We start from the raw sequence: 24,354 nt of genomic DNA, 5'->3' as shown, positions 1-24,354 counted from the left end.
TTACCATCTTTGTGACAGTGAATCTTCCCAATAAAAACTTGCTTTTATCTTTCCTATATTCATAAATGAACATGCACTTATATTTTTTATTAGTTATTACAAGTAGCACACAGAAAAACTTTTTCTAAAAACTCCTAATCATGTAAATTGAGAAAGTTTGCAAACGTTTATTTATTTATTCTAGTAGTTTGTCTACAGATCCTTTTGTATTTTCTAGACAGACAGTTGTCTGTAAATAAGTACAGTTTTGTTTCTAAGTCTTCCCTCATTTCTTTTTATCTTGGCATCGGTGAGCACTTCGAGTTACTACATTTTTAAACAGAAGTCATGGTAGTAGAATTTTTCATCTTGGTTTTCATTTTAGGGAGATGCTTATGAAGTTAAGGCATGAACTGTGGTATTTCCCCAAGGTATCTGGAAGATAACCTTGATCAGTTAAAAAATGTTCTCTTTTAATCCCATGTATAAACGATTAATTTGGAATGAGTTGATTTTAATTACTTCTTCTGTGGGTTTCTTCCATAATCTATTCATGATGTTGGACTTTTTAATGTTGAGCCACTGGTAAGATTAAATTTATTTTAATATGCTATTGGCTATTTGTATTTCTTAATTGTTTCTAGCCTTTATAGAATTTTATTTTCTATTGGGTTTTTATATTGTTTTACAGATTTTATCATTGTGATTATTAACTATTATATATTTTCTGCAAGTTTCTGGTTTTTTTTTTTCTTTATACCTTGAGTTTTGTGTCATGCTTAAAAGTCCCATTTAAATTATAAAATTAGTTGGTTTAATTTTTATAGTTATCTGACAACTTTTAAAAACTTACTTCATTTGGTCTTTATTTTATATAATGTAAGGTATAATATAATATAATATATTGGTACCTTGTTTTCTTTTCATACTTATAGACATTTGTCCATTACTGAGTAAGGACTTCTTCATGACTGATTTTTTTCATATACTAGGTTTTCATATTTGCCTGGGTTCACATTTCTATGTTGCTGTGCTAAAATCTTATTGTTTTAATTACTCTTGCTTTATATTGAGGCAAGTCTTTGAGGCAGGAGTTTAAATATTTCAGGCTTCAGGCAAAAAGCCTGTGTTAAGATCCTGATTCTGCTACTTTACAAGTTTGTGACTTTACTCAGGTTAGTTATTTTGCTTCTTTAGGTTAGGTTTCCTTTCCTGAAAAATACTAATAGTGGTAGTAGCATTTGCTTTATATTAATGGGCCGGAAGAAGCACAAGCTGGAATCAAGATTGCCGGGAGAAATATCAATAACCTCAGATATGCAGATGACACCACCCTTATGGCAGAGTGTGAAGAGGATCTAAAAAGCCTCTTGATGAAAGTGAAAGAGGAGAGTGAAAAAGTTGGCTTAAAGCTTAACATTCAGAAAACTTAAGATCATGGCATCTGGCCCCATCACCTCATGGGAAATAGATGGGGAGACAGTGGAAACAGTGTCAGACTTTATTTTTGGGGGGCTCCAAAATCACTGCAGATGGTGACTGCAGCCATGAAATTAAAAGACGCTTACTCCTTGGAAGGAAAGTTATGACCAACCTAGACAGCATATTAAAAAGCAGAGACATTACTTTGCCGACAAAGGTCCGTCTGGTCAAGGCTATGGTTTTTCCAGTGGTCATGTATGGATGTGAGAGTTGGACTGTGAAGAAAGCTGAGCGCCGAAAAATTGATGCTTTTGAACTGTGATGTTGGAGAAGACTCTTGAGAGTCCCTTAGACTGCAAGGAGATCCAACCAGTCCATCCTGAAGGAGATCAGTCCTGGGTGTTCATTGGAAGGACTGATGCTGAAGCTGAAACTCCAGTACTTTGGCCACCTCATGTGAAGAGGTGACTCATTGGAAAAGACCCTGATGCTGGGAGGGATTGGGGGCAGGAGGAGGAGGGGACGACAGAGCATGAGATGGCTGGATGGCATCACCGACTCGATGGGCATGAGTTTGAGTAAACTCTGGGAGTTGGTGATGGACAGGGAGGCCTGGTGTGCTGCGATTCATGGGGTCGCAAAGAGTCGGACATGACTGAGCGACTGAACTGAACTGAACTGAATGAGCTTATTAATGTAATACCTGGCACTAAACTCTCAGTAATTGTTAGTTGCCACTGTTTTATGAGCATTTCTTCCTATGCTTCTCTTGGTTACTCCTCATCTCAAGGAACAAAGAACTAATGATAGATGAGAGTGATGGCTATTAGCCCTCCCTGAGGGACAGTCGCTGTTCAGGTGGAGCCTGTTCTTTCTTATTCCCAGGAGATGTGAATTCTCCCTCTGCTTGTCTGACAGTGAGCTCACTGAGGGAGACTTCGCTACCCCATAGGGAAGACTTGCACTTCTCCAGTTCCTCTGCCAGGACTTGTGAAGTCAGTCTGGTTCCAGGGGGGAAACAGAATGCGTGGGAAGCTTACTGTGTTTAGAGTTCTTTTCATCATTTCTATTAAAAAGTAGATACTGTGTTATCATTGCCACCTGACTACTACATATATTTCTCAATCGGTTTAGATTATAACTCTCTCTGTATTATGGTTAACTGGGCTTCCCTGGTAGCTCAGACAGTAAAGAATCTGCCTGCAATGCAGAAGACCTGGGTTTGATCCCTGATTGGGAAGATCTCCTGAAGAACAGCATGGCTACCCACTCCAGTATTCTTGCCTGGAGAATTCCATGGACTGAGGAGCCTGGTGGGCTACAGTCCATGGGGTTGCCAAGAGTCAGACATGACTGAGTGACTAACACTTTTCATCCCAATAGCTAGTTGTTATGTAGGAAAATGTTATTAACTTAACAAATACTTATTAAAGGAAGAGGTAGTAAACTAGAGACCCATAAGCCATATCAGAACTGTAGACAAATTTGGCACAAGGATGGATTTTGAATGTTCTTGTCAATGCTTAAAAACCATGAGATTTAATATACTTCTACTGTATCTTTTCTGTAAAAGAAGCAGGACTGGTGACTGTATGACAGAGTGTAGGGCAAGAAAGTCTACCTCTTCAATACTTCAGTTTTGTTTTTGACGACAAACACATTAAAGGGAGGACACATGGGTTTACCATAGGATAGTAAGTTTAATCATGAACTTTTAATCAAAATGTTTTAAAAGAGACCTATTTTCCAGCTCCAGTTTTCTAATAAATAGCTCTCATCCCAGTACTCTGGCCTCTATTGTAGTTTATCACAATATGACTCTTGAATAACAATTTGAGAATATCTTGTGCACAGGTAATTGGACATAAGAAAATCAGTGATTCTAACTCACCCTGTAATATATAAAATATTTCCTTTGGGAACTGAATTTCAGGTTTGGACTTGGAGGGAAAATCTCTCCCCATTTCTATGTAGCTCCTTCGGGTTTTATTTGGGTTTGTTAAAAGAAACTGGATTTCAAGAGATGGTAGCACTAACCAGTTCTGTTGTTTCAGTTCAGTTCAGTTCAGTCGCTCAGTCGTGTCCGACTCTTTGCCACCCCATGAATCGCAGCATGCCAGGCCTCCCTGTCCATCACCAGCTCCCAAAGTTTACTCAAACTCATGCCCATCGAGTCGGTGATGTCATCCAGCCATCTCATGCTCTGTCGTCCCCTCCTCCTCCTGCCCCCAATCCCTCCCAGCATCAGGGTCTTTTCCAATGAGTCAACTCTTCGCATGAGGTGGCCAAAGTACTGGAGTTTCAGCTTCAGCATCAGTCCTTCCAATGAACACCCAGGACTGATCTCCTTCAGGATGAACTGGTTGGATCTCCTTGCAGTCCAAGGGACTCTCAAGAGTCTTCTCCAACACCACAGTTCAAGAGCATCAATTCTTTGCTGCTCAACTTTCTTTATAGTCGAACTCTCACATCCATACATGACCACTGGAAAAACCATAGCCTTGACCAGACGGACCTTTGTTGACAAAGTAATGTCTCTGCTTTTTAATATGCTGTCTAGGTTGGTCATAACTTTCCTTCCAAGGAGTAAGTGTTTTTTAATTTCATGGCTGCAGTCACCATCTGCAGTGAATTTGGAGCCCCCCAAAATAAAGTCTGACACTGTTTCCACTGTCTCCCCATCTGTTTCCCATGAGGTGATGGGACCGGATGCCATGATCTTAGTTTTCTGAATGTTAAGCTTTAAGCCAACTTTTTCACTCTCCTCTTTCACTTTCATCAAGAGGCTCTTTAGCTCCTCTTCACTGTTCTGTTGTTTAGAAGTGTGCAAAGACATTTTCTAGATTGTCTTATACTGTGTTTACTGAATGCTTTGTGTCTTAATGAAGTCAGCTTTGGAAGAACACTTTTATCTGGCAAGTTTGTTTTTCAAAAACTTCATAATTTTGAATAGGTAATATATGGTACAAAATTCAAAAGTTACAAAAATGAATAAATCTTTCTAACTATAACTTCCCTAATTACAGATAGTTTCCCCCTATAAAGGCAAACACTGGGTTTTTTTGTGTTTCCTTCCAGAGATATGCAAGATTTCATATACAATTGTATACATATGTGTTTTAAATATGTAGCTATAAATCATGCAGCCTGTAAACACCTGTAAAGATGTCCATCTTGGCAATCTTGCCAGTGTTTAGTTTTCAGCTTTGGAAATTTCTGCCAAATTGCCTTTTGTTGCCCTTCATGGAGGTTGTCACACTTTACATTCTTACCCACAGACTATGAGAGTGCCTGTGTCCCCACCTCACCAACACAGTACTTATCAAACTCCTTTGATTTTTGCCAGTCTGAAGGAAAAGTAGTACTGTATAGTTTAAATTGTATTTTTATTATTTCGCCCTAAGATAAAATTGAGGTTGGGTGTGTTCTTGAGATGGATTTAAAATATTTTTCCAGTTTATGTTGTGAGTTTGTATTTATTGCCATGAAGACTATTTTTGAAATGTTTATCAGTTTAACAGATTCTCATAGCTTATAGATGTTTTCATTTGGAATGATATTATTCATTAAAAAATAATTCAATGTTTTGTTTTTTACACTTAAAAACATCTGGTCTGTCTGGAAATTTAGAATAAGGTAAGGAGATAATGCAGGTTTACTTTTGAGGCAAAGATGTATATATTGTGATATATAACGTGTATATTCTATTGAGATGACAAATAAAAGTGTAATTCTTGGGAAAGAGTAGTTACTGTATTGCTTGTTCTTTTTAAGGGAGAGTCATTGCAAACATTTTTCACGGATTATTAAAATAACTTTTCTGTAGCAAACCTAGAATACAGAAGGAAATAAAAATCCCCCATAATCCCACTACCATATTATATATAACAAAATGAGGACCTTATTCATACTGTAACTTACTTTTGTTTTCACTGGAAACTAACATAGGTTTAGTTATGGAGACTAACATAAGTTAGTCTGTGGAGACTAAATAACAGAGGTTTAGAAAATTCTTAAGTTGTCATTTAGCCTCGCGTCAGAATTCCTGTTTTTCAACCTTCCAAATAGTTTTCTGAGGAGAAATCTAAGGCCCTTCAGGGAATGAATGACCTCTGCTTTAGGCGTACCTTTAAATTTTGAACAGTTTTGAAAAGGCCCCTTTAAAAGGGGACACCAGCCCTCAGGCGAGCCACTCGGCGAGCCTCCACCCCGGAGTGGAGGGAGCTCGCGGGGGCCTCGAGGCCGGGCGCCGACCTCTCGGTGCGGCCTGGCTGTAGCGTCCCCTGGTGGCGGCGGCGAGGACGGCCGAGCAGAAGGTGGGGGTCAGATCCGCCGCCGAGCCCTTCTCTTCCGAGAAATCCTTTTAATCGTTTTGCGAGCCGCTTTCCTAACCAGGCCCGCGTTTGCCTCTGTGACCTTCTGCTGCACCTCCCGACTTTGAGTACAGACCTGCGGCGCTGGAGGGGCCTGGCGCTGCAGACGACCGACCGCCGAGCGGCCCCGAGGCGGGGCGAAACTGCCCGGGCGGCTGGGGCTGGTTCCCGCACCCGTCCCTCTCCACCCGGCGTCTGGGGCGCTTGCGAAGTTTCCAACTTCCGGGGTTGGTTCTCCGGAGCTGGCGGTGGGGTGGCCGGCCGAGGGGCGTCGCTGTGCCGAGTGTTTGGGCGCGGCCCTTTAAACTTTTTTGCTTTTTAAACTTCGGGGGTGTGGTCGCGGCCCTCCTCTCTCCGCGAGTTGCTCCCCGGCCCTCCGCCCCGCCTTCCAGATGCAGTGGAGTCATGAGCCGGGAGGGTGCAGGGACCCCTTTGGTGGCCGAGGTGATCAAAGGTGAGTGCGGAGGGCGCGCCTCTGGGACACCCCCTGTTTAGAGGGCATCGGGCAGTACCCAGGGGTCGAGGAACCCCTATTGCTGCTCAAGACGCGCCTTTAAACTTCGGGACCAGGGCCGAGGCTGTCTCATGGGCGTGGGTGGCCTCCCGGGACTGCTAGTGCTCAGACGTGGTCCTGCTTTGGGGGTGAATCCGCATTGACGTGTGCACTTGGGACCCTTGTGTCCTTACACCATGGCGCGTAGGCTCGCCACCTCGGAGCCAAATCCCTGGTCGCTGTGCATGGGGATCAAGGGTCATTTGTGGTTGAAAAGGAGTAAGCTCCGTCATCTGTTTGAGTGTTTGTGGTTGCAAGACGTTTTAGTTGACGCATTCACAGGAAAAATATAGCAATTGTGTGCACTGAATTGTAGGCAAAAATTGCTTAAATTACTATTTGGGGAAAGGATGCCAGCTGGCATCTGTTGTTTCTTAACTATTTTAGGGAGTTGTACTTGATTTTGCCATAATTTGAATGTAAGTATTCTATTAGCACTACCAGTATTATTACTACTACTAGTTATTGCGGCTACGGCTTCCCCAAGGATTTTTGGGCAACTCTTTTTGGGGTGGGGCGGGAAAGGAAGGGTGGAGCCTCCTAGCATTACTCTGTTAACATTCTTGCTAAACCTCACTGCAGCCTAACTTCATTTATGCAATGCAGGTTCATCTCATACACATCGTACAGAAAACTTTACTTGCCTCTGTTATAATGGTAACTTGTCTGTAAAAATCACTACAGAGGTAGTGATTCCGGATCAAAAAAAGTGACCCCCAAGAACACTGGATAAACAGGATTTGTTTTGTGTTCTGTAGCCGTAAACATTAATTTTGAAGCAATTTTGAGAGCGTTGTCTTTCTGCTTAAAACATAGCTTCTTATTGAAATAACTTTTTAGGATGTCTTGAAAATATAGCGAAATATAGGGAGAATCATCACGACTGGTGGTCTAGCCATGAAATGCCTGCTGCCTTGCTGAAATTTTTTAATCTAGAATAGCTAACATTTTGCGATGAGAGGTTCATCCAAAAATTAAGTCGTATCACTATGTGAAAAGTTGCTTACTCTTCTTGAAACTAATATTGAAGGCAACTTCTCCGTTTTAAAAATTGCTTATTTATTATTACCCACCAAAATAGAATATTTTGAAGTTACCCGTTGATACCCTTACCATAGGTAAAACATGCATGGAAAAAAATTTTTTTTACTTCATTTGAAAAGAGTTGCATCATGATATATAAAATGTTTTTAATAATGTGAAGGAAGGAACATTACAATTTTTCCATTTCAGATCGCCTTTGTTTTGCCATTCTCTTCAGCAGACCAAAGAGTTCATCAAATGTACATTATTTCAGCATAGATAATGAACTTGAATATGAAAAGTAAGTATTGCTTTTTAAAAGATTGTTAGTAACTTTTTTTATTTTGAAAAATCTAAAGGTATGTTTATAAAATTGGAACATTGTAAATCTATTCATCATTAGTTGCAGGATGCTGATTTTATGGTAATAAAATAGATCCTTAGGAGGGGGAAAATCAAAAAGTGAAAGAATTCTCCTAAATTTAACAATTTACATTTGAAATTCTAATAGTTTACAGTATAATGAAATTTAAACTAGTGTGCTAAGTAAGATGATTTTGCCAGTGGAAAAATGTGTGGGAAAAATAGCCTTTTTTATTCAGAAAGTATTTTCATGTATTATTTGAGGTTAGATTTAAAGGTGTTGTAGTGCTTATCATGTTTTTTATTAGTCATCTTTTACCACAGTATTTCTTCTATTAGTAAGGCAGTAACCTTTAAGTTATATGACCTATAATAATTTGGTGTGTACTTTCTTCCTTTATTTTGATCTCATAGCTACAAAAAGGCAGTTATATGCAAAGCATCTGGAACACACATAAACATTTTTGTGTTTCATTTTTGCAGCTTCTACGCAGATTTTGGACCACTCAATCTAGCAATGGTTTACAGATATTGCTGCAAGATAAATAAGAAATTAAAGGTAAAGTACTTTTTACTGAGATTTCACTTAAGTAATCATTATTAGCCTGATCTTGTGGGGAGGAGGGGGAATCTATTTTTAAAAAGGCAATGTCAAGTTTTTCACTCCAGTGGTGTTTGGGACATACATGTGGTTTATTGTTTTATGAAGTCATAATGTATCTATTTGTTTTTCTAGAGTTTTGATGGAATGGTTTAAGTTTGGGTCATTTGATTCTGATTTGGATTGGTGATGTTTAGATATTTGAAAAGCCAAAGTGGAAGTTGTTAATAAAGTGAATCTCTTACTGTCTGAGCTAATAGAACTGATACCTAACAAGAGAAGCTTTCCTTCCTTTGGTCATTGTTCTTTCTCCCTTCACTGTGATAGGGAATGTTAGGAGACTAAGAGCAATCAGTTCATCTTACTTTATTGTACCTTGACTCTCTCATGATATTTTACTACTTGTGACTCTTCACCTTGACCCTTTACACATATGATTAAGGAGTTGGGAAACAGGAGCAAACAGCATATATTTAAGATTGTATCACTGAAGTATAAGAGTGTATTACTGTTGGTTTGAACTTAGATGTTATTCATTTATTTTTTAAAAAACTTTGAATTATTAGTTATATAAAATAAAAAGTTTATAAACTGCTAGCAATTCCAAGAGTTACAAGTAGAAATTCTCAAGTAGAAATACTGGATTTGGGGGCAGGTACTTTTTAAAAACAAGTTTATTCGGTTGATTATTTATTAGGTTACTACACAGAAATAAAACTCATTGTCAACTAAAAATTATATTACATTGAAAATTAATTAGTGAGTAAGGCAGATGTTTTCTCCCTTGAACATCAGGCTTAAAATTCCACATCAGAAATACTTGGCCATCTGAGGACTTCTATCCTTTGGGTCAATGAAGATTATATTCATCCTTTTTTCAAAATTAAAAAATCATTAATATTTCCTAGAACAACTTGTAGAGTATTGACCATCCAACCTGATTGAAACTTTGATTCCTGTTCAATTAATAGTGATAAAAATGTGTTGAGAATTTATAGTAAGAGTGTTTTATGCTTATGCTGCTTGAGGGCTGGTTGGGTTGTTTTTTTAAATCAACTTGGATCTCTTACTCTGTGTAAACAACTAAAGGAAAATTCATCATGTACACGTTCATCATTGAAATACCCAAACACTGGCTCACAGAAGTGAAGGAATACTGTGCTTATTCAGCTGAATATGTCCTATTTCTTACCCTTAATTGAAATATTTCAACTCAAGTTAGTGAAGTACATGTAAGGAAGTACTAACAAATAATGTTGTTCCTTTGGTTTTACTTTCTATATCCTTTTTATTTTTAACTTGATCAAGAACAGAACATTAGCAACACCCCGGGAACAGCCTGTTTACACTCTCCTGGTTATCTCTGTACCACCCTCCTCTCCTCCCTACCCCATTCACTATCCCGGTTTCTAACAGGATGAATTATTTTACCTGTTTTTGTACCCTTTTAATTTAAGAGTTTCAGGCATAGATTTTTTTAAAAATCAGACAATAGGGAAAGGAAAGATCTCTTTTACTGCCTTTTCCAGCTTTTATGTATTCTTTCAGAGATAGTCTATACTTAGAAAGTGTATCTGTTTGTATCTCCTCTTTTTAAAAAAATTGAAGTGTGGTTGATTTATGATATATTAGTTTCAGGTATCTCCTCTCCCACTCTTTAATTGTACATTTGTTCTATTCCAAGAGTATGTCTTTTATGGGAATGTACATGGTATTTTTGAGTATCAATTTAAAAAGTCTTTCTGAATGCTTCAACATGTGAGATCCAGAATTTATTTTAATCACAAAATAAAGTTTTCAAAAACTTGAAATTAGAAAGGAAATACTAACAACTGTTTATTTTTATGCAGTCCATTACAATGATGAGGAAGAAAATTATACATTTTACTGGCCCTGATCAGAGAAAACAAGCAAATGCTGCTTTCCTTGTTGGATGTTATATGGTAAGTATTTAACTACTTTTCTAATATATTAGTGAAAATATGTACAACAGTGGTACTGGTAGTTGGCATTTTGATACTGCTTTTTTCTAAGACATCTTGATCTCTTGCCAGAAAGAAGATCTTTTGCTTTATAAAAATTGACCAAGTGGGAAAGTCTATGGAGAGAGGGTAAGGGGTATATGGGAGATGTCTAACCTACTCAGTTTTGCTGTTCTGAACTGGAAACTGCTTTTTAAAAAGTCTATTTTTTTAAAAAAATCAACTAGTGTGAATACCTTTTTAAGCATTATGGCACTTAAGTTTAGAAAATAATGACCCAAAGCTGTGTTTCTGTTAAGTCATGATACATGTAGTAAAGTTATGAAAGTAGAGTCAGGATTTCAATTGATTTATAAAAACAAAACCAAAATACATAAAAAGTGTATCACATGTGGTTAGAGTTCTTTATAATTTGAGTACAGGCAATATTTCCCCAACTGAGGTATGATTCTGAACATGTCAAAAAGCATATAGCAGAAGGATATGGCATGTCAGTATTTTAGGAAAATGATAACATACTGTGTAGATTATATATAGCATTGAGTTGGGTGGTCTGTTTAGGTCATTGGAAGATTATTTTGGAATAGCCAGTATTTCATGAGTTATGAATTTCATTTATTTGTAAATATCATGGAAAGTATTTGGTTATTTAGAGTCAGGTTTTGTTTAGTAGTTAGTGCATTCATCTCTAGGAGTACCTAAGTAACAGATTTTCCTAAATAAGCCAAGAGGTCCTTCTGGAGTGGTGTTCTTCATGTTTTTGGGGGTGTGGAACCTAGCTGCTCTACTAAGTGAGGAAAAATATCAAGTAGTTATTCTAGATAAAAAAGCATTGGTGCTGGAGTTCTTGAGGTAAGTTGTTTCTTCCCCCCAGGTTCCTTCTGTCATGCTTCCGCTTAAAACTATTTTTCTGATGTGTAGTTTGAAAATTTGGGATTTACAGTGATTAGACCAAAAAGTTCATGGTACTTGTTGAAATTGCACCTCAAAATAGTTGGATCGTTTTCTTTTCTGTGTTTATGGTATATCATTAACAACAATGACTAAGGCCTTTTGGGGGTTTGCGTTTGTTTATGTTCGCAAAAGTAATCGAGAGAAGCGATTCTGAGATAACTAAGTTTTATTATCATCTCTGAATGTATGAAACACAGGTTGTAGATTATGTTTCTTACAATTTGGTTTTTGTAAGCTTACCCAGATAAGGACTTGTCATCTTTCCTAATGCTTATTGTACTTAGCAGCAAAATTCCTGAGGGGGCTGTGGTGGTGGCAGGAGGCTATGCAGGATCTCAAGAGAAAGGGAATGAAGGATGTAGCTGTTTTAAGTGGGATATTTGGTCCCATTACTTGGCTAGTCACTGGGGAGAGGAACACCACAGAGTAAACTGTGATAGCTTTCCAGGAAAAAGGACACAGCCAGAATTCTTGGTGTTCATAAAGTATTAAAGGGAACCCTGAAGAAATGGCTTTTGGTGTAACAGTAAAAGTCTTTCTTGCCCAGGAGAAAAGTCTGGAATGGCTGAAGTCGTTTCATTTAAGAGAATGTTCTCCTGAGCAGAACACACAGAGCTCTTCTGGACTACTTTGGGGTCGGTCGGTTGTCTCTCTCTGGTCAGATGAGATGATCTCTAAAATGGTGGGATCAAAAAAAATAAAATGGTGGGATCTGGAGTAAGCCAGATATGGTGACTTCAGTGTGAAAGAATCCCTTAGAGAGTAGCTGCGGGTATGGTGGGAACCAAGGGTTGTCTTAGAAATAAAACACTTCATAATTTTATAAATAAGAAATCTCTCTTTTTAGATTTTTTGCTGGTTTTTTTTTTTTTTAATAGCTAGTGAAAAAACTAGCTATAGATCAATACCCATTAGCATATTGATTGAAAATGTGTTGGCATACTGGTTCCCAGTTTGGTGTTAGCCTTTTGACTTTGTTTATGGTTGTATTTTGGCATGTAGAAGTTTATTTTTCTACAGCTAATATGTTTTAGATTTAGAAATCCTTCCAGGGTTTTACACTCCCAGGTTAGCACTGATTTGACTGGTTAGGAAAGTGCCAAGTAAACAGTTACACTTGAGTTCATTCCTCTGTTCAGTTAGAAGCCAGCTTGGCAGGAGTTTTATGGCTCTTGGCTGTAGCAAATGACTTTGTAGCCATGACTGGCTGGCTTAAGTAGGAGATTGGGGCTGTAATGATGCTAGATGGAAAAACAGGCGAAAAACTTCTAAGAAAAGGAGATTTATTCATAGTAGCAAAGGAATGTCAAGACATAAGTGTGGATACCCCAAGTAAGTAAGTAAGTAAGTGGTATAGGTTTGATCTGATTGAAGACTATGGAGTTCTCCGATTATAAAGATTTATAGAGATGAGTGAGAATTCCTTAAAAATTGACCTTCACGTCTGATGACCTTTTCTGGAGTTGTTTGAGGAATTTTGGAGATAATAAGTCTTCTTAATGACTGACTTAGAGGGTGGTGTAGTAATATTAAAACAAAAGCAAAAAGTCTGGAGGAAGTACAGTCAGGAAGAAGTATTCCAAATGGACTGATTCTGTTTAAAAGGACTGACTATCCTTTTATTAAACTCTGGGCCTCTGAAAGGAACCATTCTCCCTTCATCCTTGTATACTCTAAAAGACCTAATAGAGGGTGTGGAGAGAGTCAGAGGATAAAGTTAGTAATTCTGTTTATTTTTTTACCCTAACAGAAGCAGTTAGGCTTTACAAATACTTAAAATACTCAAATACTTAAAATAGGATTGACATGTCCGTACTTATATTTAGTCCTTTTATCAGATGGTCAGGCACCATGTGTGGTGTGAGAAATAAGAAGAACGGCTTGACTTTTTGTTTCTAACTATTAAGTTTATGTGGCCTGGTAAATGGATTTGCCAGTTATCTGAAATATTAGATTCTTGTATAACAAATCAGGATAAAACTAAAAATCTTTTTGTATCACTCACAATAAAAGAGTTGAGGGACATAAAAGAAAACTGAGTTTTTTGTGTGTGTGTGTGTGTGTGTGTGTGTGTTTAGAAAAAGATAATTTAATCATAGCATTTTGCAAAATGATAAGTTTGCTGCCCTGTTGTGATAAGTCAGTGACTGTTTCCTAGCCAGATTTTGGGGTGGTGGTACTTTAACCTGTCATTTCAAGTAAGGATGAAATTCTAATGCTTTTCAAAACAAATTTACTTTTGTGCGAGCATTTCGAAAAAAAAAGTTTGAAACTTTGTCATTTTGTTATAAAAAATGTGTGTAAAACCCATGTTCGGACCCTTGAGAAACTTAGAAAAATTTCTTTTAAAAGATACTTTTATCTTTATAGAAGCAGTATATATTCACCAGTATAGTTTTATCACATGACTGTTTTTAGTCAGTGATCTGTTCTTTCATTTCAGTACATGTTTCATCATCTGTATACCCAGATTATATTTGTATTTCTCAATTAATCCAAAATGTCTACACCAATATCTAATTCAGGACCATGGTTGTGTACTTAAATCTCTCTCACACATGGTCCTTTTTAGCTAACGTTGATTTTTTTGTTTGTTTGTTTGTTAAGAAACCAGACCTAGTTTCTTATAGAAAGTTCCACCTTTTGAATTTCTCTGGTTTCTTCTTTGTGGTTTTATTTTTTGTTGTTGTTCTTTTTTTTTTCCCTCTGTGGGTTTTTTTTTTTTTTTTGTCCTATTTTTTTAAACTTTTTTCTCCATTATTTGTATTTCTTGTTAACTGAAAGTTGTAACAATAGGTTTGCATTAGTAGCATATGTTGTATCAATCAGAAAACATAGAATACCTACATTACCATTAGTGATGCTAAAAATGGCCACTGGATTAAGTGCTAACCATCAAATCTCTTCAATATATTGTTTTGTCCTTATGATTTAAACATTCTGTGTGGGGTGATTTTGGAACTGTTTGTATATTCAGTTCCCTATCAACCATGCATCTTGGTGTTTTAAACAGTTGAATATGCTTGATTGAATCAATCATTTTACTGGGGTTTCAGTATAATATTTTTCTAATTATTCATCCTTCTTTCACTTATTAGCTGGCTTACTTCTATGGGAATTAAGCTTTTCCTCATTCAGTTGGGACTCTGGTTACTCTGAAACCAATTTTCTTACCGAGAAGACAGAATGAATAGCCAGTTCCCTTTAATAACTGGTTTTTGAAGTAAAGTATTATATTAATAGCCACAAAACAAAATTTTAAAACCAGCTTTAACAATATTTCAATGGGTTTTTAACTCATTTGCTAAATATTTGAAAAATGTGCAGCACTATTCTAGCATCTATTGATTAACATTTAGGAAATTGGAAATTTACTAACCAAATGTGTACATCATTGTGGAACAGGATTAAAAAAAGAGTGTAATCATTCCTGCACTTGCATTTACGTATCATGGTAAATGATATATCATGATATATTGAAGGGATTTGATTGTTGTTTTTCAATCACTAAATCTTGTCCAACTCTTTGTCACCTCATGGACTACAGCACTCCAGGCTTCCCTGTTCTTCACCAGCTCTGAGTCTGCTCAAACTCATGTCTGTTGAGTTGGTGATGCCATCTAACTCACCATTTGTCTCCCCCTTCTCCTCCTGCCCTCAATCTTTCCCAGCATCAGAGTCTTTTCCAGTGAGTCAGCTCTTCACATTAGGTGGCCAAAGGATTAGAGCTTCAGCTTCAGTACCAGTTCTCCAATGAATAGTCAGGGCTGATTTCCTTTAGGATTGACTGGTTTAATCTCCTTGCTGTCCACGGGACTCTCAAGAGTCCTCCAGCACGGCAGTTCGAAAGCATCAATTCTTTCGTGCTTGGCCTTCTTATGGTCCAACTTCACATCTGTACATGACTACTGAAAAAAACCCATAGGTTTGACTGATGGACCTTTGTCAGCAAAATGATTCTCTGCTTTTTAATACGCTAAGTTATCATAGCTTTTCTCCCAGGGAGCAAGTGTCTTTTAATTTCATGGCTGCAGTCAGCATTTGCAGTGATTTTGGAACCCAGGAAAACAAAGTTTGTCACTGTTTCCATTTTTTCCCCCATTTTGGATGCCAGGATCTTACTTTTTTGAATGTTGAATTTTAAGCCAGCTTTTTCATTCTCCTCTTTCACCTTCATCAAGAGGGTTCCCAGGGATTTGATGGTTAACACCTAATCCAGTGGCCATTTTTAGTACCAATAATGGTAATTTAGGTAGTCTCTTTTCAGATGTGATACAACATACACTCATGCGCAAGCCTATTGATGCAGCTTCCACTTCACAAGAAATACATGGAATGGAGAAACAAATTTTAAAGACTGTCTTTTTCAGTTACCACAGCCATTAAAAATCAAGAATTGAAATAGCTGAACTTGCCCCTAAGCTTTTAAATCAAGATTTTTAAAAATTGAAGTATATCAATCACATTAAAATTTATTAATATTTTAGTGAACACAATTTTTAACATAATTACAATATATGGTGATTCATTTTAGAAATGTCACCTTTTCTATTTAGTTTTTTATGTGTATACTTTATAATAATGGTGATATGTTATGACACTAGTAGGAATAAACGTTAATTTCTAGTTGCAAACAGCTGTTTGGAATAGGCCATTGTAAAGTGTTTAGAGATTTCATTTCAGAAGTTGAAAGATTTAGGTTCAAATTGAGCTAGCTTTTAATTTCAGTCTGGTAGACTATTTGGCACAAATTAAGCATTTACTAAATGTAATTTTCTTTTTTTTGGTTCTGCCTGCCATTATTACACCTTAAATCTGCTTTTTATATTAAAAAACAAAAATAATACCATTGTATTTTACTGGTTATCAGCTTTGGTTATATCTTACTGTCTCAACATTTATATTTTCCTGCACATATACAGTACTTAGCTCTTCCATAGGTTAAATGTACTTTTGATTTTTTTTTTTAAATGTACTTTTGAGAACGGGAAATTAACTGTTGTTTCTAACATTTTCTGTGGTTAAAGCATCCTGAGTGTAAAATAATAACAGAAGCAGACTGTTGGTACATAATTTGCCAGTTTGCCCTCTTGTAATGTTTAATAGATTACTTTGTAGAGCTAATTATGATAACATACAGGTTCCCTGTTCAAAATGTCACTCTCTATTATTATATTTTTGTTTTAAGCAGTTTTTATAGCCTTCAGAATGGTTTACTTGTAAACATTTATACCACAAATTGTGATAGTAATGAAATTCTAGGAATATATTAATTCAGCCATCTGTGAGGAGAATCCTACATTTCATTGAATTTGAGCTTGCTTCAACAGTTGCAATAAGAGCTCAGAGGCTTCATTTGTTATTTAATGATGATCTTTTGAACCTGTCATCCATTTTTTCTTAATGATTTAATTATTTTGGACTCAGAAACTCAATGCTGGGTTAAGGTGGCTGCAAGGTGAGGGGATTAGACGAGAATTTAAGATAAGGCGAGCTGAGGGGAGAGTCTCTGGAAGCAGTGTGTGTGAATCCAGCTCAACGAACCACAGTCTAGACAGAGTAACAGAGACTGGAAGACAGAAGCAGGTGGGTCTGCCGAAGTGTTCGTAAACACCTGTCGCTGGGCAGACACCCTTCCTGGGTATCTGTGAAAGGCAGGGCCAACAGCGGCCAGGCAGAGGTAAATAGCAGCCAGGCAGCGGGTAGTGAGAGATGCGCCGGAGCCGCAGAAGGGAGCCAGCATGGTGGTGGAGGAAGCTGGCTGCTGTCACCATCGTTTATCACAACTTTACTTCCCTTTGCACCTTGCTGAGCCTAACTTGATATTTCCACCCTCTGTCAAACTTGCTAGGGGCTAGCATTTAGGATGTTTGCAAATCTGTGAGGCTTCTGTGGAATTTTGGACCCCACTCTTGTTTTAGTACTTGTTTTACACAGTTTCTTATCTATAAATAAGGATTAAGAGTATGATCCAGGGTGAGCAATTAACACCAGAGGTTAAAAAGTAATAGTTTGCCAGCTTTAGGTAACCCACAGAGTATTTATAATTAGTAGTTTGTTTTTGCTGAGGTTTAAAAATTAGGTGTTTTTATTTTAAAAATTCAGGATTTTTGCTTTGTCTCAAAAAAAAGTCCCTGCTGCTCACATAGAATATATCCATTTACCCTTATAGCCAAGGCAAATTCCTACACATTTATTAGTTGTCTGGCCATGGTAGAGATGTGTTTGCTATGCCAAAGTTCCAGTTTCCTTTTATCTATATTGAACATCATTATACCAACCTACTGTACATACAAATAAAAGTAATTTGAGAGGTTAAAACTATTGAAATGTAAGACCATCTGATCTTGTTTTTTTTTTAGAGTGATTTGGATTTTTTTTTTAACTAGTATTTGTGCAGGAACTGTGACAGTGATTTTCTCTTATTTACTTTTTAAAATTACATAATTTGCTTATTGCAGATAATCTTTTCCTTGTTCACCTTTTTTATTCAGCAGGAATCTTTAAACCTGTTTCCAGTTTGCATTGATTTATGAAAATTTTATGTTAATCTGGATACTGATTTTTTTTTTAAAAAGATCAATCAAGTTCTTGGCATTGGAATGACTGTGTCATCTGGCTGATGTGAAAATAATTAAATACAAGAAACGTTGTGACATTTCTCCATGAGGAATAATTGAATAGTTTACTGGTTTATTGAGCTGACACATTTGTTGTTGGAATTTAAATACCCTTTGTTGTGATTAACTCAGATGACTTGGGTTTTTAAACTCTGCCAAAGGCTTCTCTAAGTATATAGATTAAATTTCAAAATGTTCTGTAGAAGAATAGAAATGAGAAGTACCTGTCTAAACAACTGTGCTTTATTATTTGACACCTGAACTGTCAGAATTAAAACTATAAATGATCAAGTTGTGATCTTTTTGTTTCAGTCCACTAATTTATCCTTTGCTACTTGAGCCTCTCCCAGTATTGAAATGTAGATCAGCAATCCAAAAATCAGAAGTTTTCACAGAGGCTGGTTTAAGTAGATGGTAATTGCTTAAATGGGGGCAGTGGAAGCCCTAGAAATGGCTACAGTATTGTTCAGCAAAAAATAAACCAAAAAACAAAACAAAAAACCCCACAGTATACAAAACCATGCTTTTCATGTATCGTGAAAAGCAGTACTGACTTCCTAAGTATTTTCTACCCCAATATTTTATTTTTCCAGTGAGATAGCCTTTTGCTCCTTCAGAGACATTGCTTACCTGGTGAGAGACAGCAGGTTCTCCTTACTTATGTTTCCTATGCCATGGGGCTTCCTTACCGTTACATCTCTGCACTTGCCACATTAAAAAAAAAAAAATTTAGCCACTTTCAACAAACTGAAATGATCAGTTGGTAATAGTTTATTGCATTACTTACTGTATTATCTCTTGGTACCGTACAGACTATGCCAACGCTTAGTATTCTCTCTAACGGTTCCTGTGGGGAATGTATTTGAAAGTGGCTAACTTAGGTGTATCTGCTCTGGATTCAGCTGGGCTGCAGTTATCTGAAGGCATGACTGGAGTTAGAGGGTCCACTGCTTAGATAACCCGGTTTACATGCCCGGCAGCTAGCACTGGTTGTTGGCAAAGGTCCTCAATTCCTTGCTATGTGGGCTGCCCTTACAAATAACAACTTGATTTACTTCCAGTGAGGAGTCCTAAAGAAAGCACAGTAAAAGCCACAACATATTTATGGTCTAGCCTCTGAAGTCACATTCTACCTTTAAATCCATCTGAGCTACCAGGGAAACCGATTACTGTTTACAGAGTGGTGACCTGTTCATTAAGGGTGAAAATATCAGGAGATGAATATTGTTGGGGCTGTCTTGGAAGTTAGCTATTACAGTTGTTTAATGTCTCGGTGTTTTCTATTTGGGGATAGCAATGTGCAGTTAGAGTGACCATTCTATATATATAGCTTTTCATGAAAATACACCAAAAGAATTTGATAAGCATATAGCTTCCAAATTGCTGGGAATACAGTGATGGGTCATAAAATTGGATTGATTTAGAGTTTACTAATTTGAGAATTTAGGTTAATATAGGAGCCATTTTAAGGATTCTTCTCAAGAACAAATTAGTGATAATTTTATTTGGGAAGGGCTTTTGACTAGGGAAGTGGGTATAGAATTAAGAATTATATATTGTTAGAAAGCAGTTCTTTGATTGTTACATGTTTAGTCGTCTGGGGCTGCTATAACAAAATACCAGAGACTGGGGAGGCTTATAAATCACAGAAGTTTTTTTCTTACGGTTTTGGAGGCTGAGAGTCCAAGATGGGGCTGACAGCATAGTGCAGTGAGGGCTGTCACATGGTGGAAAGGCCTAGGGGTCTCTGAAGTCCCTTTTATAAGACACTAATCCCATTCTTCAGGGCTTCACTCATGGCTATCTCAAAGGCCACATCTGCTATTAATACTACTATCACTTTTGGGAAGTTAGGTTTTAAACATGAATTTTAGATAGGACACAGACATTCAGATGATAGCATTATATAACAAACTTATTGTGAATCTGTAAATTTCATTCAGCTTATCTCATTGTACCTAAAGTCCGTGTTTAAAAAATTCATCACTAGGAATTCACGTTTTTCATTTCCATAGGAAAAAATGTTACATTGTTTTTGGGTTCTTTGAATTGAATTTGTATTCACAGTTATTTAAGGTATTAGAGGCTGTTTTTGTTTTGAAAGTTAGAAGGAAATAATATTGCAATTTTAGTAACTAAAGAAACCAAGGAACTACAGTCTTGAGTTGGAGGAATTATCTTTAACTGATGCTTAAGGAAAATTTTATATAATTTGAGAGAAGGTTGTGTTAGAAATGTATATGTATGCAAATACATAAGTGAATCAAATCTTATTCTTACCCTCACTGACCCCCCCAAAAAAATTTATAAGACTTTTTTTCTTAAAGTAATGTATTAGATAAATATAATGTTGAGGGTGATTATAGATGATTTTGATTAATTCATGGTAGTTTACAACCTTCTATGAGTCAGTATTGCTGTTCTTGAAGATTTGTCTGAAACTTGATAAGAAAGCATTCCTTTGTTTTTGGGATTGATTGTTCTTTGTGGGTTTATATGCTGCTATAGATAAATATGTGTTAGAAGATTCTGTATAGTTGATCATAGTTCTGTATTATTTTTAGAGTAAATGGGGTAAAATCATTTTTAGAAACAGGGTAAACATTTCCATTTATGAGTCTTAAAATTGATAAAGTGCCATCTGGAACCTGACTAGTTTTAAGATACATCCTTCTCTAAGTTTCAGAGATTCTTGCTGGATTTCTTATTTTTATAATTTTTCTTAATCCAGTGATGTTTTTATATCTATACCAATGTGTTTTATCAATTATTTTAAAGTTTCCTAACTATTATAAGTAGATTTAAGTTCAGCGAATTAAGCATCAAATCAGAGTCCATACTTGATTTATGCATGTGGAGTTACAATCTAACATAAGACTTGGGTTCTCACTTCAGAATGTTCACAATTTGGTAGAAGAAACAGCTCATTTATATAAATCTAAGTAATGGAGATTTAAAAAATTTGTAATTAAATTTTTTTGTGATTTATTTTTACTAGTCAAAACTCAAAGTGTATTTTATCCCAGAGTAAGCTTTAGAATTGAATTGAATTTGGGCGATAATATGTTTGCCACATCTGATGCTTATGGCCTGTCTCACCCCTTGTCTCTACATATGGGTGGAAAATGTCCTGCTGGAAGATTCTGAGTTGGAAAAAGACGTGCCTTTGGATAGAATGAGGGTCAGAAGTCCTAGGCAAGTTTACCTGGGGCTGTGGTGTGTCTTATTTAAAGGGATACCAGTGGAGCAGGTGAGGAGGAGGAGGAGAGAATGAGAATAGTGAAATACTTCTGCAATACTGGAAATGAGAAAACTATGGAGCAACAGCTATAAACTGAGAGAAAAGGACTGCAGACCTGAAATCATATATATATAGGGTCCATGAATGTCAGGGTAGAAAACAAGATACTTTAGAAATGCAAAGAGGTCCACCAGCTGTGAACCTCAAATGCCAAAGAATCTACTTGAAGTATTCTACCAGTTGAAAATTGAAGCATGACGTAGTTCTGAAGATAAAAGAAGCAAATGACAATAGCAAACAAATGAAGTTTTATAGGAAACCTGTACAGTATCGTAAGTTGTTAAATCTAAATGGATGGAGTTAATCAGCGTCTTTGTTCTGCTTTTATGGTCCTCTCATCCGCGTCCCAGTCCTTTCTCTATTGCCATCTCCCACATACTTCTTTACTATCATTTCAGCATTTTAGAAGGGAGGTGAGGTAAAAGCATGTGCTTAGTCTAACATTTTGATTTAGAAAATCTGCTCTTAAAATGCTACTTCTGGGCTTCCCTGATGGCTCAGGGGTAAAGAATCCACTTGCCAGTGCAGGAGACACGGGTTCGATCCCTGATCCTGGAAGATCCCAAATGCCACGGAGCAAGTAAACCTGTGTGCCGCAACTATTGAGCCTGTGCTCTGGGGCCCGGGAGCCACAAATACTGTGTCCACATGCCGCAAATACTGAAGCCCACGCACCCTGGAGCCCATGCTCCACAATAAGAGAGGTCACCGCAATAAGAAGCCCACACACTGCAACTAGAGAGTAGCCCCAATCTTCACAACTAGAAAAAAGCCGGAGCATAGCACTAAAGACCCAGCACAGCCAAAAAAATTTAAAAAAATATATATTTTAATGCTATACTTCTCACCACAAAAGGTTGTAAAAAGTTGTTGGTCAGGGCTCTTATTGCAAGCAGCAGAAACCAGCTATGCCAGCAGATTTAAACAAAAGGAAATTCACTGAGAGAATCCTGAGTGACTCGTAGGATCCTTGGGAAAGCTGGAGAACCAGGCTCAGCTGATTGGCTAAAAATTGTACAAAACTTACTTCTCAGTGACAGTACTGTATCTTTATTTAGAAGTAAATTGCCTTTTTCTTCTCTCTTCAAATGTAGGTTATATATTTGGGGAAAACTCCAGAAGAAGCATATAGAATATTAATGTTTGGAGACGCAGCGTATATTCCTTTCAGGTAAATATAAGAACATTATGGTAGATTCATTTAATCAGGCCCTTGCCAGAAACACTGTGGTATGGTTGTTTCTGAAGAAAGAAAACCTGATAATCATTTTGGGGTGGGTGCAAATAACACCATAGATCTAGGTTACTCAGTGACGCTCTTGACATTATGTTGGGGTGGGGGGGATGGTTGTATGTACTATAGGATGTTTAAGAGCATCACTGTTAAACCACTAGATGTCAGCAATGCCTTCACCCCCAGAAAATTAATTGTGAAAACCAAAAATGTCTCCAGACATTGCCAGATGTCTGTGGTGGTGGTGGTAAATTGCTTCTACATGAGAAAGCAGAACCACTCCCACTGATGAAAATTTGTGCTTTGTAATCAGCTGAGAATCTTGGAGGTACAGTCTTCAAAACTACCATTTTCCAGTACTGAGACGTTTTGGCCTTGAGGAGTTAAGAAATAAGTTTTCTCAGTGATTAGAAGTTATTTCTGGGGCAGAAATGAACCCCCTTTTTCTTGGGACACAGCAAGCAGAAATAGGGTGAGGTTGTTAATATAGTACTGCTACTTAAACCAAAACACCTGTGTCATAAAGGGAATAGATAAGTAATGTTTTTATGTAAGTTAATGACATCCTCATCCTTATCTCAGAGTTACCAAATGATTGTGTTGAAGATATTTTGAGGAAAAAAAGAGAAAAAAACTTGTGTTTTTCCCTTTAAATCAAAGGAAGTTCCAAAAGTTTTTCTACTTGTGTATCAAAATGCGTGACTTAGTTCTATAATTAAATACCTGTGCTTAATGTATAATAATGTGTGAAATAATTTTATTTTTTGCATACAGTATTGAGAATTTCAAATATTGCATCATTCTTCCACCTGCAAATTAGTTAATAGTTTCAGGATTGCTGTGTATACCTCAAATGCCTAATTTTGAAGGTGTGGGCTTGCCTTTAAAGGGTAAGATTATGAACCTGACTTAATTGTGGACAAGTTTGGGAATTAGTGTCCCAAACCTTAGGCAGAATCTGTCTCCTTAAATAACTCTGTAGGACTATCTATGGATTTATTCCATGAATTAGAGATTTTTGTTAGGAGAGTCTGCAGAGTTCAGTTGTGTATTGCACTAAAGGCTCTATGTATGTTAGTGATTTAGCCAATAGAAGAATTGCTTTGGACCCAGCATCACTGCCTTTCTTCTTAGCTTGTGCATCATCTTAAGTATTCTTTGAGATGAGTAGGAAGAGATGAAGGTTATTTTCTAAGCTGAAGAGTGCTCATATTTCTTCTCAACTTATAACAGCAACCATGTACCTCCTTCAGAAGAAGTGATTATGGTTCCTGAATCATAGATATATTGATGTAGTGATAATTTTCTTGTACAGAACTTTTCTTTATAATAGTAATCCTTTATTGTGCCATTCTTAAAGTTTATAAGACAAGATCCTAAAACAGGAATAAGCTTACACATTTCACATAATTTAAGTAAGGATCCATGAAACGTTATTGATGTAAGGGAAGTTTTACAGTAATTTAAATACAGGGGTCAAAATAGAATAAATGTTGTTTACTGCTGTACCTGTGTTTAAAATTATTAAAGTTTGGCATTAAGAAATGTAGTTAGTTGCTTCTGGTTCCAGGAACAAAGATCAGTAATTCTCTAAAAAACAGGACTTCGCCAAAATCAGTTCAGGTTTGTGAAATTTTAATCTCTTCATTCATAGATATCATACTTTGGTTTTATCTAAATCATTGTTTCTCCAGATGTGGTCTGTGAACTTTTTTGTTACCAGCTTGTGATGAGTACAGGGATAGAGAGTAAGATTTTACAGACGTTTTAATGATTTAATAGAGTATGTCTATGTCTGTGGACTCTAATAGTAGGAGAATTTAGGCTTGTATTTATGTGTTTTTCACTTTCATTTTTCTAATAACTCAGTTTTATTTACAGAAATAAGATGATTGCATAATAATTGGTATGTCATCGTACAATATTATTGTATTTCACAAAAGTATCAT

The 24,354-nt window shown here is 36.8% G+C and overlaps 1 protein-coding gene across 12 annotated transcripts in view; it reads left to right on the top strand.

Annotated features, from left to right (window-relative positions):
* Nucleotides 1-24,354, top strand: part of CDC14B (cell division cycle 14B) — a 131,336-nt gene that overhangs the window by 62,901 nt on the left and 44,081 nt on the right. For 9 of the 12 annotated variants that reach the window (XM_065946394.1, XM_065946393.1, XM_065946395.1 and 6 more), the window contains exons 2-5: nt 7,561-7,651; nt 8,197-8,272; nt 10,165-10,257; nt 22,266-22,342. In XM_065946394.1, coding sequence (XP_065802466.1) covers nt 7,561-7,651; nt 8,197-8,272; nt 10,165-10,257; nt 22,266-22,342 — 337 coding nt within the window. Of the gene's footprint in view, nt 1-5,764; nt 6,229-7,560; nt 7,652-8,196; nt 8,273-10,164; nt 10,258-22,265; nt 22,343-24,354 lie in introns of those variants that run through there. The other 3 variants (XM_065946389.1, XM_065946400.1, XM_065946398.1) reach the window with 3 other exon arrangements.

Source organism: Muntiacus reevesi, chromosome 10, assembly GCF_963930625.1.
Source record: "Muntiacus reevesi chromosome 10, mMunRee1.1, whole genome shotgun sequence".
Taxonomy (NCBI): Eukaryota; Metazoa; Chordata; class Mammalia; order Artiodactyla; family Cervidae; genus Muntiacus; species Muntiacus reevesi.
This window is presented reverse-complemented; position numbering and strand designations above follow the sequence as displayed.